The following is a 13,882-nucleotide window of genomic DNA, read 5'->3' on the forward strand; positions in this document are numbered from 1 at the left end:
GACAGAGATACAGCTCTCTAAGCCATCGCCTGCTGCCTGCCTCCCAAGGTGCACATGAGCATACAGAAGCAGGATTGGAAGTGGAGGTGGGACTTGAACCCAGGACTGTGTAGGGGAGGTATGTGTCCCAAGCAGCAGCTTAACCACTGTGTCACATGCGTGCCCCTCCTCTTTGGTTTGTTCCTGTGCTTTAGCACTTAAAAAAATTTTTTTTATTGAAAAGTCAGATATACAGAGAGGAAGATCTTACATCCGCTGGCTCACTCCCCAAGTAGCCGCACAGCTAGAGCTGAGCCAATCAGGAGCCAGGAGCTTCTTCTGGGTCTCCCACACTCCCCTACTGCTTTCCCAGGCCACAAACAGGGCGCTAGATAGGAAGTGGGAGCCACCAGGATTAGAACCACCACCCTTATGGGATCCTGGAGGATGCAAGGTGAGGACTTTGGCCACTAGGCCACTGCACCTGGCCATACAAGAACATTTTTAAAGACTCATGGGCAATGGAATTGAAAGATGAACTTATTTCAGTGCAAAGTATTTGAAAATCCATACATGAGGGATCTTCAGAAAGTACATGGAAAATGCAAGGTACGAACAAAGCACAGAGTCCAAAGTTTTGTCTGCATCCAAATATTTAAAATCCATCAAAAAACATTTTTTTATAAGTGCCCTCCAGTCGAGGGACTTTGAGTGGGGGCTTCCTGGACCAGTGCTTGAGCCACAGGCCTGGCTGAGAAGGGCCTTGGTCCAGGGAGTGAAGAGGCCAGATGTGGTGTGATCAGAGTGACATTTTAGGAGGTGAGATTGGCTTGTACCCCACTTCCCTCCCTGCCTTGCCTCTAGGTCTCTTCCTGGCTCCTCTGTGGTGTGAGAACCGTGCTGTGGTTGAAGGGAGGCAGATGGCAGCACCTCTGGTTTTTTGTGCCCCAGAAGTCTGAGCTGGAACGCCCTCAGAGGCCACGCCCCTCCGGCCCCCACGTTTGGGACCTGGTGCCCTCCAGCCTCCTTCTTTGTGCTCCTGCTGTGTGTTCAGAGACCAGACATCCTACTCACCACCCAGGAGACCCACCCCATGTCCCAGATTTCTTTCCCACATCCCAGGCGACGAATGCTGGCTCCCTGGCCTGTGAAATTGCCCACCTCCTCTGGTACTGACGGCGTTTGGGTATGTGGTGGCGGGGTATGGACCCATAGACTCTTGGAAGCAGAGAGGACCTGGACCGCTTTATCCAGTGTGTGGATGAGACAGCCACAGAAGGCCCAAGAGTGGCTGTGAGCTGCCTGAGCTCCAGGGCTCTGACTGCCTGGCCAGTGTTCCTGGCACCACAGCTGGGAGCGTTTCACTCTTCCCTTCTCTTCCTCATTCTCATTCAAACTCCAGCTGCTCTGCCAAGTGCAACCATTAGCTCTTTCTTCCAATTCGTACCTCTCCCAGTATTGCGGGGAGAAAGTGAACAACCGCTGGATTTTTCACCTGGTCTTCTCCCCTGCCCCTTGCGAATCCCTACTCCCAGCAAAGTCAGACCTGAGACCCCAAATAGCTCCCTGGGCTGTCTTGCTGCAGCTCTGGGAGTGCTTGATTCCATAGGTGTCTAAATCAGGACAGGTAGGGTCTGGGCAATCGGGAAAGGCTTCCTGTGGGAGGTGGAGCTGACAGGTCCTTGAAGTGGAGTAGCAGAAACAGTTTGGGCTGGAATGAGGCTTGCTCTAGGGGAGTGGGAGTGGGGAGGCACCACCACCTGAGTCACAGAGGCCCTGGCTGGAGGTATCTCCGTGGTAGAACCAGCTCCTCTGTTTTGGCGAAGGCACGCAGAGTCCTCCTCACGCCCCCTGGAGGTGCCTAGGGGAGAAGCAAAGCTGGTTCCAGGGTTTGTGTGGACCAGGGCCAGGGCCCTGCCCTCACCAGCAGTGGGGGTGGCCCTGCTTCTGGGTTCCCTAAGATGGGGAGGGTGGCGCCACCCACTTCCCAGGCCACGTGCGCCTGCTCCACCCCAGGCTTGCCCTCTCCAGGCAGGAAACACTTTCTGAATACCCAAGAGAGGCTTTTTTTTTCCCTGAGGGACATACTTTTGTTTTCGAGTCATGTGGGAGGGACCCTGCCCTTTGCCAGGTGTGGCTGCCCGTGCCCCAAAACAGGATCTGTTTCTTCCAGGGTCTCTCCAAAGTCACTATGCTCGGGCTCCCTGACCCCAGCTCTAGATAAACCAGCATTTTGCAAACAGTGAGTCATGTGTGAAAAAAAAAAGATGTTAAGTAATAGAAGAAAATCCACTGTGAGGTGCCTCCTCAGCCAGGCACACCTCGCGGCACCCTGAGGCACGGGCCGGGAGGATGTCTCTTGCTGTGGGTCTGTGGCCAGAGCCTTGGATTCTGTCTCCAAGGCATCTGGCCAGGGTTCTGCCAGCCACCACAGCTGTGAAGCAGAACTGTAAGTTTGATAAGCAACAAAATCACAAGTATCTCTCCTCTCTCTCACCCCTCTCTGAAACCGGGTCTCCAACAGTTTGGCCTTCTAGCTAGAAATGGAATCTGCAACAGGGGATGGCCCATTTAAAAGCTGACCTATTTAGAGCCCACATGCACCGAAAAAAAACCCGGGGTCAATTGAATTTGAGTCTTCTTTTCTGTGCAAAGTCTGGGACCTGAACACTAAATTGGGCAGGGACTGACAAGGTGGAAAACAAAGCTACAAGAATTTATTGGATTCCTGCTCAGTGAAGGGAAAGGAAATCCGGGCTCGAGGTTAGTGTGAAAACCCAAACGAGGTGCGGAAGTAAAACCAGGCAGGGTGTGCTCCTAGCAAAGCAGCCTGGTTCTCCAACAGGTGTTACGGGAACAGTCTTCCCTTAACTTCCTAATGGTGGTCTCTTTGCTAAGCTGCCTTGGGGCCCCATGCTGTGGCTAGGTGCAGCAAGGTGCCTGTGCATGGGAGGGCAGGCAAGTGGCCCTTTTCCCGGCGGAGGGTGCCCTGGACACGTGATTCCCTGCGTTCCAGTCCTCAGAGGAAGCGGAAGCTCCGAGGAGCGTGCTGGGCTCATAAATAGAGGTTCTGGCGCTGCGCCAGGTCGGCCTACCTTCTGTCCACCTCTCCAGATCGCCTCAGGAAGTGCTGGGAAAACAAAGCATCGCTTTCACTGCGTGTTTCCTTCTCTCCAACTCTGTCTGCTTCCATGGAAGCGTGTGAGCGGGGCGGGGAGGGGGGCGGGGGGGCGACACCACCACCCTGGGATCCTTGCTTGGAGCTAGCCCTGTCCCCGAAGTCCCCCTTGTCTGCCCTGAGCCTATCTGTCTTCTGGCAGAGGCATTTGAAAAGTGCCGTTTTCCCAGCCTCCATCCTCCTGCTGCCTGGCTGTCTCCTTGCAGCCAGCCACCACCCCTTGCGCTGCTGGCAGGTTCTCCCTCCCCCCGCCATGTGCCGTCAGCCAGCAGGGCATGTGTACACAGGGCTGCAGACCAGGTCAGTTGGCACACATACAGCTGCCCTGCCTCCCGGGGCCCAGCCTTGCCACGTGTGGTGGTGGCAGCGGGGCTTGCTTGTTCAAGGTAACCTGTGCGCAGCATCGGTTCTCCTCCTAGTGCTGTCCAAGACCCTGCCGCCTCATGGGTCCCCAGCCCCACACCTGGCATGGTGTGTGCTGCTACTAGCCTGATTACGGGGAAAGGACAGTGGCTGACCTCTAGGAGGCTCAGGTGCTTAATACACGATTAAATGATTCATCCAGCAGCTGCCTGCCACCTCGGATTCTCAAGCTGGGGGTATGCGAGGCGTCCCAGCCGGAGTGGGGCGGGGCTTGAGCCAGATTTGTGGGGTGGACAGGTTGGGGGAGGAGCCCTGAGATTGGAGGAAGGTGGTAGAGCTTACACAGAAGACATACCTTGAGGTGGTGTTTATGAACGTAAGTGGTTTTGAGGCATAGGGAAGCCGGGGCTGATTTCCAGGCTGGCGTTTGCACTACGTGGGTTCCACAAATGCTGGTGACGACCTTGGTGGCAGAGGCAGAAGCACATACATGCCTGGGAGCTGGTCAGATCATTGGTGTCGTCCCGTAGCCCAGACTGTCTTCTAACCATGTCCATCCCTATGGTCACACAAACCTCATTTGGAGGCAAAAGCGGTCTCAGAAGTGACTGAAAGTGACAAAGGTACAACGTGGGAGTGGACAGGAGAGCTCCAGTTTTTAATTCAGCCAGTTGTCCCTCTGAGCAAGGAGTGTACATTGCGTTTGTGTTGGTCACAGAAGTTTGAGCCTGGGAAATGCCAGAGCCAGGCGGCCTGACATCTGGGGAGCCTTTGGGGCTCCCTGCCCACAGCTCAAGGAATGAAGCACTGGGACCTGTGGAGGTTGGGGGTTTCACAAGCTCCTGGTACAGGCAGAATAATTTTGGGTGTCGGACTATGAGGGGAGCCACATTTGGGTATTTTTAAATGGCCAGTGGAGTTGGAAGCGAGCTGAATCCCAAAGTACAAATTTTCAGGTTAATTTTAACTTTGCATATCACTCACACCCAAGACTTGGCAGGGCAAATGGGCTTGTGTGTGTGTGTGTGTGTGTGTGTGTGTTTCCTTTTTTTGAGCAGAATACCACCCCACCACCCCCAGAAATAAAAGCAAGGTTTTTCATGTGAAAAGGTTAACAGTGGCCATGGGGCGTCCAGGACTGCAGGTGGGCAAAAGGACCTTCGCCCAGTTTTGGGCACTTGGTGGGCAGCTCACCTACCTTCCCCTTTCCCCACCCCTCACCCCACTAGGATGCTGAGAAGAGGCAGTTGGGTGCTGTCTGCAGCATCATGTCTGGGCCCTGCCTCTTCCTCTGCTCTCTGATGTCACTGTAAACAGTGCCTGTCAGCCCCCAGCCGTGGCCAGAGGAAAACCAGGAGCAGTTGGTATTCTGCAGGTACCCCTTCCACCCCTTGACCATAACAGGGAGTAGAGACAGCTCCGTGCCCTCTGGGCGGTCCCTGGCTTTTTTTATTCTCCTCCAGCTTGGACTAAACCCGGGCTGGGTGAGGTCCCATGCTCTGGTCACTGAGGAAGTGTAAGCAAGATGGGGAGCTGAAAGCGGTGCTCTCAGAACAGCTGGAGGTCTGAGCTGTGGTACAGGCCAAGGGCCAAGCGAGGTGTGGGGCAGAGCACAGACCCTTGTCAGAGAAGCCATTAGGGACCCCCCTTCTTCATCTGGTGGCCAACATTGACCACCTGGACTGATGGGCATCCTTGTCCAGCTGTGTCCTTGGCACGCTAGGATAGGCTGTGCTGGTGATGATAGGCTAAGATAGAGAGGGTGAGAAGTACTCCATGTACAGGATGATGGATGAGACCATGTGCATGTGTGTGTTACGCGTGCACACATGGCACTAAAGTGGACCTGGCAGGCACTCCAGAAAGAGCTGATGACTTCTTAATAAAGGCCTTAGCAGCTGTGGCTTGCATAGTGTCCCCCAGAGGAGTGGCCTCTGTGGTGCCTGCAGCCAGGGACTGCCTGAGCTGGCTGGCCCAGAAGCCTAGCTAGCATTTGCTTATAGAATCCTAGGCGGGTTGTGGCCAGGGACAATCAGCAGGCAGCACTCAAGGTGCCACCCCAGGGCAAAGGTCTTGTCTCCCAGTGCTGCAGCCGCCTGTCTTCAACTGATGGTGGTGAGGGGAGAAGCCCTTGACCTGTCCAGGAGAACCACGTGTGTCCCGTTCCGGGGCAGCCCAGGCTGTATTCTCTTGCGGGGACCTAAGAATCCCCAGGGCTTCCCAGGGAAGGCAGTTACTAAAACAGACCGTGGGCCTGTTGACTGCAGTGTTTACAGTAGAAACAGCGTGGGTCTCCCTCTTTCCCGTCCCTCCATTGGCCGTGTCCCCTGAGGCTTTGCAGAATCTTTTCCCAGGCTTTCTCACCAGTGACCTTGGGAAGGTGGCTTGACCTAGACATCTGGCCTCTCTAGGGAACTCGATGTCCCCTCCCAGTAAGAAGCTGGGCATGGTGAGAGCTTGTTGGCTTTGGGAGGGAACGGCCATCCACTTGCCAAGCAGTGGTCCTCAGGTACCAGGGTGTGGGGAGGAAAGGCAGGGCAGCTTCTCTGTTCCCATCTGCTTTTTTTCCAGGTTAACCCTTGGCCCAGTGCAGGGCCCTGGCAGGGACTGAAGCAAGGTGGCCTGCTCTGAGGGGCAGGGGCAGGGGCAGCTGACTGAAGGCAAGCTTGTGCCATGGGAAGCCTCTCTGAGGGACTCAGGCCTTACAGAAGGGTCAGGGTTGGCGATGGACAGTGCTGAAGGGCCTAGCAAGCAGCCCCAGGTGCCGCCAGTAGTTCCCTGCCCCTCAGAGGCCAGCTCACCCCAGCAGGCTTCTCCAGGCACCTGGGTACCCTTGCTGGCCTCATTACCTGGAGGCATTTCAAGCTGAAAACTCAGTGCTGTTCCTACCTTCTCCATTCAAGCCCGCTATCTCACCTTCAGCTGCATGGGCCACTAACCACCTCATGCGTGCATTGGTCCTGTCAACCTAATCAGAAATAAAGGGTTGCAGCACCCAGATGTGGGATGAGGAGAAAGGTAGACAGGCCTCAGAGGTGCCACAGAGGCAGGCCTGGGACTCAGCATTCCACTGTGTGCCCCCAGGCATGTGGGTTTCCCTGTCTCCATGTGGGGCTCTGAGGAGCCCAGCCAGGAGCTGTGCCCTGCACACCCGAATTCATTCATTAGGGGCTCAGTGACCACACAGACAAATGCAGCCCAGCACAGAACCTTGCCATCCTTGGGGAATTCTCTAGGATGGCGCTGGGCTGGAAGAGGGAAGCCTGCCAGCAGTCCCTAGAGCTGTCCCCAACCCCCATCCCCTGGGGTGGGGCAGGCCAAGCAGGTGACTGCAGTGACACATGCCAAGTGGGGAGTGGGCTGAAGAGCGCACAGCACGCACATGGAGGTGACAGGAAGGTGGTGGACTCTGGGAGTAAGAAGCAGGCAGCTAGCCGCCCAGAGATGCCCCTCTCCACGCAACTGGGGGGACTTTGGGGGAAGTGTGGCTGCGGGGTTGGAATGAGACCTCCAGCCTGGCCAAGGGCAGCATGGGCCAGGGGGTCTATCTCCCATTGGCGTCGGTCGCTTGCCTGCTCCTGGTGCTGCCCTCTTCAATCCAGCATTGCCAGTGATGGAAAAGCCAAGATGGAGTGAGGCTATTATCTGCTGTCCAACAGGGCGGTGATGGAAAAAACGCCCTAGTGTCCCCTGTCTCCCCCTTTGTCCACCTCTCCCACGCTGACCCGGCACCTCCCTTCCAGGTGAAAGAGCTTGTCTTGGACAACTGTCGGTCGAATGAAGGCAAAATCGAAGGCCTGACAGATGAATTTGAAGAACTGGAATTCTTGAGTACAATCAACGTCGGCCTCACCTCAGTCGCAAACTTACCAAAGTTAAACAAACTCAAGAAGGTGAGTGTGAGCAGTCGGAAAGGTAACGGGAGGAAGGAGTGGGGAGCATGGCTGCTGGGATTGAAGGTGGGGCCGCTTTGCAGGTGTTTGAAAACCTTTTCTGCCTTGTCTCTCTGCCTGCCTGCCTCATTCAGCTTGAACTAAGCGATAACAGAATCTCAGGGGGCCTGGAAGTATTGGCAGAAAAGTGTCCGAACCTTACGCATCTAAACTTAAGCGGCAACAAAATTAAAGACCTCAGCACGATAGAGCCCCTGGTAAGTCGTCTGGGTGCTCCCCTGGCCCCTGGTGGAGAGGTGGGAGGGACGAGCCAGTACCCAACATTCCTGCTCCTCCTCACTTAATCCCTTTGACTCCGTGATGTGCCGTGGGATGGTAAAATCAGAACTGCGATCGTTGCTTCATCCCTAGGGGAACAGAGGCCCTTGGAGCTGGCCGTGGCCTTTTGCCCACCAGGGAAGCTGGGCTTCCTCCTCCTGCTGTTTGCATTGGAGTCCCCAGCCAGAGGCTGGCTGCTCCGACCCAGAACCCTGACTGGGGTGGACAAGTCCTTTGGTCCTGGTATGGTGGTGGTGGTGGTAGTGTTGGTGGTAGTGGTGACCAGGCTTGAAGCCTCAACAGAGCTGAGCACACCCCAGACAGCCAGAAGAAAGGGGTGGCTGTAGGCAGAGTGTGGTCTTGCCCTAGTGGCTGCATGACCGTATTCCTAGAGTCCGGGAAAATGGGCTGCTGTGTCCCTGATGGGACAGCTGAAGCAAGGAAGCCTGCAGTCAGCACAACTGTTGTCAGTACAGATACAGAGCACCCAGGGGGACACTCAGCCAGACCCCCTACCCCCACGCTGGGTAACAGGGTGGAGCCCTCAGCTTGCCTTGGAGTTGGTAAATTCTGCCTAACAGGCACCCTGTCCTCCATGGTTGCCCAGGGGGCTTGTCCATGGGTCCGGGTTACAAGGCAGTGAGCTGGCGTTTCTGTGTCAGGCCTCCTAGCATGCACGTGCCAGGGAAGTCCCTCCCAGCCCTGCTGTGATCTCAGAGAAGCAGGCAGGACTATCTGGGTCTGCCTGGAAGTTTCTTGATCCTCATCGCTTGATTATACAAGTGCTGTGAAGTGCTGTGTTGAATAGGAGCTGTGGCAGGGCACTGAGCGTCTCATTCACCATTAGAGATCTCTCTGTCCTTCTCTCTGTGTCTCTGTCCCTCCCTCATTAGCTTCCCCACACTGGTGTTTGGCATGATGACATGGGAGATGTTAGACAAAGCATGGTTCTGTGCTCCGTCTGCTCACCTGCAGAAGTGGCAGGACATGTCGACTTCCAAGAGGCGCTATGTTCGCCTTAGCAGGTGCAGGAGGAGGGCATTTGTTAGCTCAGGGTGCCTCCTCTTCCCCTCCGGCACTGGAGACAGGGCTGGGCAGCTTACCTGGTTCACACACCAGCAGAGCCCTGACCCATGGCCAGCTGGTCACCGCTAAGGCAAAAACTACACTTGCAGAATCAAAGTGCACTTGGTGGGTGCAGCTTTAGCCATTGTCAAGTCCAAGCCCCCATCTTCCAAATGAGTCCACTGAGGTCCACAGCCCAGGGCTGGTGAAGAGCTGAGCCTGACCTGGGTTTCCTGTCACCCACAGCCCCCTGCCCATCCCCTCTGTTCCACCACCTGTAAGTTGCTCACTCTTGACTCTGTTTTGCTACCCACAGAAAAAGTTAGAAAACCTCAAGAGCTTAGACCTTTTCAATTGCGAGGTGACCAACCTGAACGACTACCGGGAAAACGTGTTCGAGCTCCTCCCGCAGCTCACGTACCTCGATGGCTATGACCGGGATGACAAGGAGGCCTCTGACTCGGATGCCGAGGGCTACGTGGAGGGCCTGGACGACGACGAGGAGGAGGAGGACGAGGAGGAGGACGAGGATGGTGAGTGGCTGAAGTGGAAAGCTGTGGAGGCTCAACTGGAGAATGGGATGCAGGAACCACAAGAGGCGCCCTGAGAGCCTGCAGCGGCAATGGTCACTTCCCTGTAGGCCAGCTCCCCACAGTCCCCTCCATGTCTCCCTCATTTGCAAAGCATCCTGGGAAGGGAGGTTCTCCATATGTCTGTAGTGTTCCCCAGCTTCTTTGTATATGGGGGGAAGGAGGGAGAATCCTAGGTGGTGGCAGGCTTGACCATGGCCAGTGCCTAGGGTGCCTGCTCAGGTACTCTGGGGACCCCAAGGATTGGAAGTGAGGAAGGCAGGGCTCCCTGGCCGCGCTGCCAGGAGGCAGAAACTTCTGAAAGAACACAAGGGGAAACTGGCAGGGCAGCTTGGCTTGCGGAAGGTCTCAAGAATCAGCCACTTGCCACGCTGCTTGGGCACAGAGCTGGGTTTGCATGGTAGAGGAGGAGGGTCTTGCAGATAAGCGGGGACCTGGGCCAGCGTTGGACCTGACTGCAGTGACTTGGGTGTGTGTGTCCTTGACCAAGATGGGTTCCTCGTGTCTTAGATTTCTTGCTGTGAAGTCAAGAAGTCTGGCTGTGCCCCTTCTACCCGCCGCTCCCCCGTCCAAAAAAAAACCATCTTGGTTTTCCTGGGTGCCCACTCCCTGACAAAGTCTGGCTTCGGGGACCCTGGGAGGAGGAGGGCTCCTATCCCAGTCCCTGCTGGCCCTGAGTCCTCGAATCTGCCCTTGGGCTTAAATGGGCCTGTGGGAGAGGTGTTGCGGGGCTGTGCTGTGTGAGCCAGGGCCGGCTCACCACCAGTCCTGTCCCCTTCACACAGAAGAGTTGTTTGATGAAGACGCTCAGGTAGTGGAAGACGAGGAGGACGAGGACGAGGAGGAGGAGGGCGAAGAGGAGGACGTGAGTGGAGAGGAGGAGGTGAGGAGGCGGGGCTGGATAGGATACCATTGCACAGGGCCGGTTTGCAGGAGGTTTGGGTGGCTGGAGAGTGGGGAAGAAGGTGTTGGGGGCAAGAGTGCACCTGCTAAAGGTGGGTCTGGCTTTTCCTTCCTCGCCAATGAGTCTGTTAGGAAAGGACAGAGTCCACATGCCCCCTTCCAGCTTCCACAGAGTCTGGGGGGCGGGTGGGGAGAGCAGCAGCAGGAGACAGTGCCACCTCCGGTCAGGGGGAGAGGAGATGGTACCCCTTGGGGTGGCCCGAACCTGCAGGGGAGGTGGCCATGAGGGTGGCGGAGTGCAGAGGTGGAGAGCGTGGTGTAGGCTGCTTCCCATTCCCCGCCCACCCCCGCACACACATACATCTGGAATGTGCACTGGACCTCCTTTGTAAAGCAGGGCTCCCAGTGCCTTCCTCACTGGGCCGCTGAGAGGATAGGGCGTGAGGAAGCTGCTCCGAGACTGTATCTGGCAAAGTGCGAGTTTGGCCACCTGCTCTGGACACCGTGCCCTCCTTCACGCTCCTGCCCCGCCACCCCCTCCAGTGCACCTGGGCTTTGTTATTGTCAATATTCTGTCTCGTTGTGGAGTCATATTCTATAACTTGCTCAGAAGTGCATCAGCTCTAGAAAGGTTTAACAGGACAGTGGCCCAAGCAGGTGCCTGCGTGTCCCTCTTGCACACCCCCTCCGCTCCCTGTTTCCTGTCCCTCCCTGGAGGACACAGACATCCGCTGTGGCACAGACTTGCTCGGACGCAGCCTTCCCACCAGCCCAGCCCAACCCCACTCGACCTGGCCCAGGCTAGGGAGAAGCAGGCGGGCACACATACAACAGCTGCTGAGAGGGGCTTGGACCATCTTGTTTCCCCTCCACAGTCCCTTCTGCAGGGTCACGGGCAGGCACTCTGCCCTCCCCCAACTGGACAGGCCAGTGAGTTGTGCTGTGGCTGATGGACTAGTGGCCTTGCCCTTCCTGTCACGAGCGCGACAGCGTGCGGGCTTGTTTTGTGGCTGTAATCTCAGTGACCATCTGCACGCTTCCAGGGAGGGGGAACTCAAAAAGGCGTGTGTGCGTGAACACACACACACACACACACTTTCTCTCTCTCTCTCTCTCTCTCTCTTTCTCTCTGTCTCAGCCTCAGCAGGCAGGCAGGCAAGGATGCTATTTGGTGACAGCACCGAAGGATGTTTCTCTTCACATAATGCAATCTGTTGCCAAGGACTTTGCAGCCAGGGGCTGCAGGGCTCACCACCCAGGGATGCTGTGTGTGTCTGTGTGTTGTGGGGAAGCCACACCCCTGGCTAAATCCGGAGCAGGTTGGGGTGGGGGAGGGCTGCAGACAGCCTCTGGGGCCTTGACTACACCACTGCAGGGACTGGAGAGGGGGAGGCTGCGGTTGATCCCGAGCCTCAGGACCAGACTGAGGACGGACGGATGAGAGAAAGGCTGGCCTACTTTGCACAGTGGGGGAGTCTGCTCAGGCCAGCAGCTCTTTGCCTGCTTACCTCCCTCCAAGGGTCTCCAGGGCCCGTGTCCCCAGTCCAGGCATGCAATCCCAGGTGCTCTGCAGCTTGCATACCCGGGGCACCGAGCTCAGAACTGATGCTGGGCTGTGACCCAGAGGCAGCAGGCCTGGGCTGGGGATCCCGGAGGCCTAGGGGTGGTGGCCGTCCTTCTGTGCTGCCTGCACGCAGGATCGTAGTCCACCCCAGCACACTGTGACCTTCTGCTGTCATGTTTTCTCCTAGGAGGATGAGGAAGGTTACAACGACGGGGAAGTGGATGAGGAGGAAGAGGAAGATGCTGGTGGTATGACAGCCTTTCCCTCTGGGCTCCAAGCAGCCTGGCTATGCCCAACACTTGCTCACCTCACCCTCACCCCAGCCCCACCTTGCCTCGGGTTGTCCCAGCTCGTGGGTGGAGTGACAAAGACAGGATGGGGGTCTAACAGAAATTCTTGCCCTTACAGAGGAAGAAAGGGGTCAGAAGCGGAAACGAGACCCCGAAGACGAAGGGGAAGAGGACGACTGAGTGGAATCACTATTTTGAGAAAATTCCTATTGTGATTTGACTGTTTTTACCCGTCTCCCCTCCCCCCTCCTCCAAATCCTGCCCCCTGAAACTTATTTTTTTCTGATTGTAATGTTGCCGTGGGAACGAGAGGGGAACCGTGTACTGGGGGTCGCGGGGGGAGGGTGGGCGGGAGGGGTGGAATAAAAGACTATTTTTACTGCCATCCTTTATTTTTCCCCCTCCTCTTCCTTTGTGTCTGGTTTCGTCCCTGTAAGTACACACCGACTACTCACCTGCCCCACTCCGATGCCACGGGCTGGGACATTTCCCGGTGGGTCCCAGGTCCCTGGAGTTGGCAGAGGGATGGGGAACTAGACCTCAATCCGTTTACTCTGAGCCCTGGAGAGCCCAGGCCTGAAGCTGCATCTGTTCAAGTCTAGCTCTGGTCCTCGCAATTTCCCTGCAGTTCTCTGGTTGTAAACAGTGGTCTGCAAGCAGGCGGATTTGGCACGGGTTCCAGGGCTCTTCCCTGTCGTCTGACTTCCCTGGTCCCCTGCCCAGAGGGTGGCGGGCTCCTGTCGCTGGGGGACAGGACACCAAACCCAGCAGCCGTGAGCTGGAGTGGCAAATAAACTGGACCTGGTAGCATTTACCTGCTGACATCTGCCTGTCGGCAACATCAAGAAAGCTGGCCTGTGTGGCTCTGGAAGGTGCCGGAACCCTTGGTTTTAGACAGTGGAGTTCTCCCATGCATCCATGGCCGTGCCCAGAACACGGTGGCAGGCTTGTGCACAGGAGACATGGCAGGTCTGGTTTGCTTTGAGATTTTAGTTTTTGTTTCTTCTGTATACCTGACCACGGAAAAGCTAACCTGAAATTGTATTTTCTTACCTAGTAGGGACTGGAAAGGACTGCGGGTTCCTAGCTCATGTCCCCATGTGTGTGTTCATGTTCCTCCCACGGTTGCTCTAAGCAGTGCTGTGTCCCTTCTAACCCCTGTTCCATCCAACTCTTGTACAAACAGCCTGTGCCCCGGGTTCTCTCCTGCCCCTCAGAAGAGCCAAACTTTTGAGTTTTACATGTTTGTCATTGATAAATTTCAATAAATCTTTTTATACAATTTTTTTGGGGGATGGCTTCTTTTGAGTCCTGTAGGAGGCCACGGAGCTAGTCTAAGATGAATTCTGGAAAAGCTGCTAGCTCAGGGTGGGCAGGTAAGGGGGAAAGGGATCAGGCAGCACTTTGTTTGTTTGTTTGTTTGTTTATAGGAAGGGCTTCTAGGGACTAGACCCTGATCCTAGTATATGTGGTCCCCAAGTAGGGTTCAGTGGTGTGTCCTCAGGAAAGAGGTGGCGGGCTGGAATACAAGCAGTAAAAGATGCCAAGAGTCGCTTGAAAACACACACTGGAGCAACAAAACCTTGGACCCATTGCTGAACAAACCGTGTTTTGAATCTTCACTGTTTTGTTTTTCATGCTGTACAAAAAGAATGTATGCTGAAACTCAGGAATGTATAAAGCAAATTATTTCACAAACTCAAGAGATTCATAAATGGTGTTTTTATTTTTCTACTTTT

The 13,882-nt window shown here is 55.8% G+C and overlaps 1 protein-coding gene across 2 annotated transcripts in view; it reads left to right on the plus strand.

Annotated features, from left to right (window-relative positions):
* Nucleotides 1-12,528, plus strand: part of ANP32A (acidic nuclear phosphoprotein 32 family member A) — a 31,351-nt gene extending 18,823 nt beyond the window's left edge. The window contains exons 2-7 of one of the 2 annotated variants that reach the window (XM_058665627.1): nt 7,264-7,413; nt 7,548-7,670; nt 9,113-9,329; nt 10,172-10,269; nt 12,041-12,101; nt 12,262-12,528. In XM_058665627.1, the coding sequence (XP_058521610.1) occupies nt 7,264-7,413; nt 7,548-7,670; nt 9,113-9,329; nt 10,172-10,269; nt 12,041-12,101; nt 12,262-12,323 (711 nt within the window). In that variant the 3' untranslated portion in view covers nt 12,324-12,528. The remainder of the gene's footprint in view (nt 1-7,263; nt 7,414-7,547; nt 7,671-9,112; nt 9,330-10,171; nt 10,270-12,040; nt 12,102-12,261) is intronic. The other variant, XM_058665628.1, reaches the window with a different exon arrangement.
* Nucleotides 12,529-13,882: the final 1,354 nt, after the last annotated feature.

This window comes from Ochotona princeps, chromosome 6, assembly GCF_030435755.1.
Source record: "Ochotona princeps isolate mOchPri1 chromosome 6, mOchPri1.hap1, whole genome shotgun sequence".
Taxonomy (NCBI): Eukaryota; Metazoa; Chordata; class Mammalia; order Lagomorpha; family Ochotonidae; genus Ochotona; species Ochotona princeps.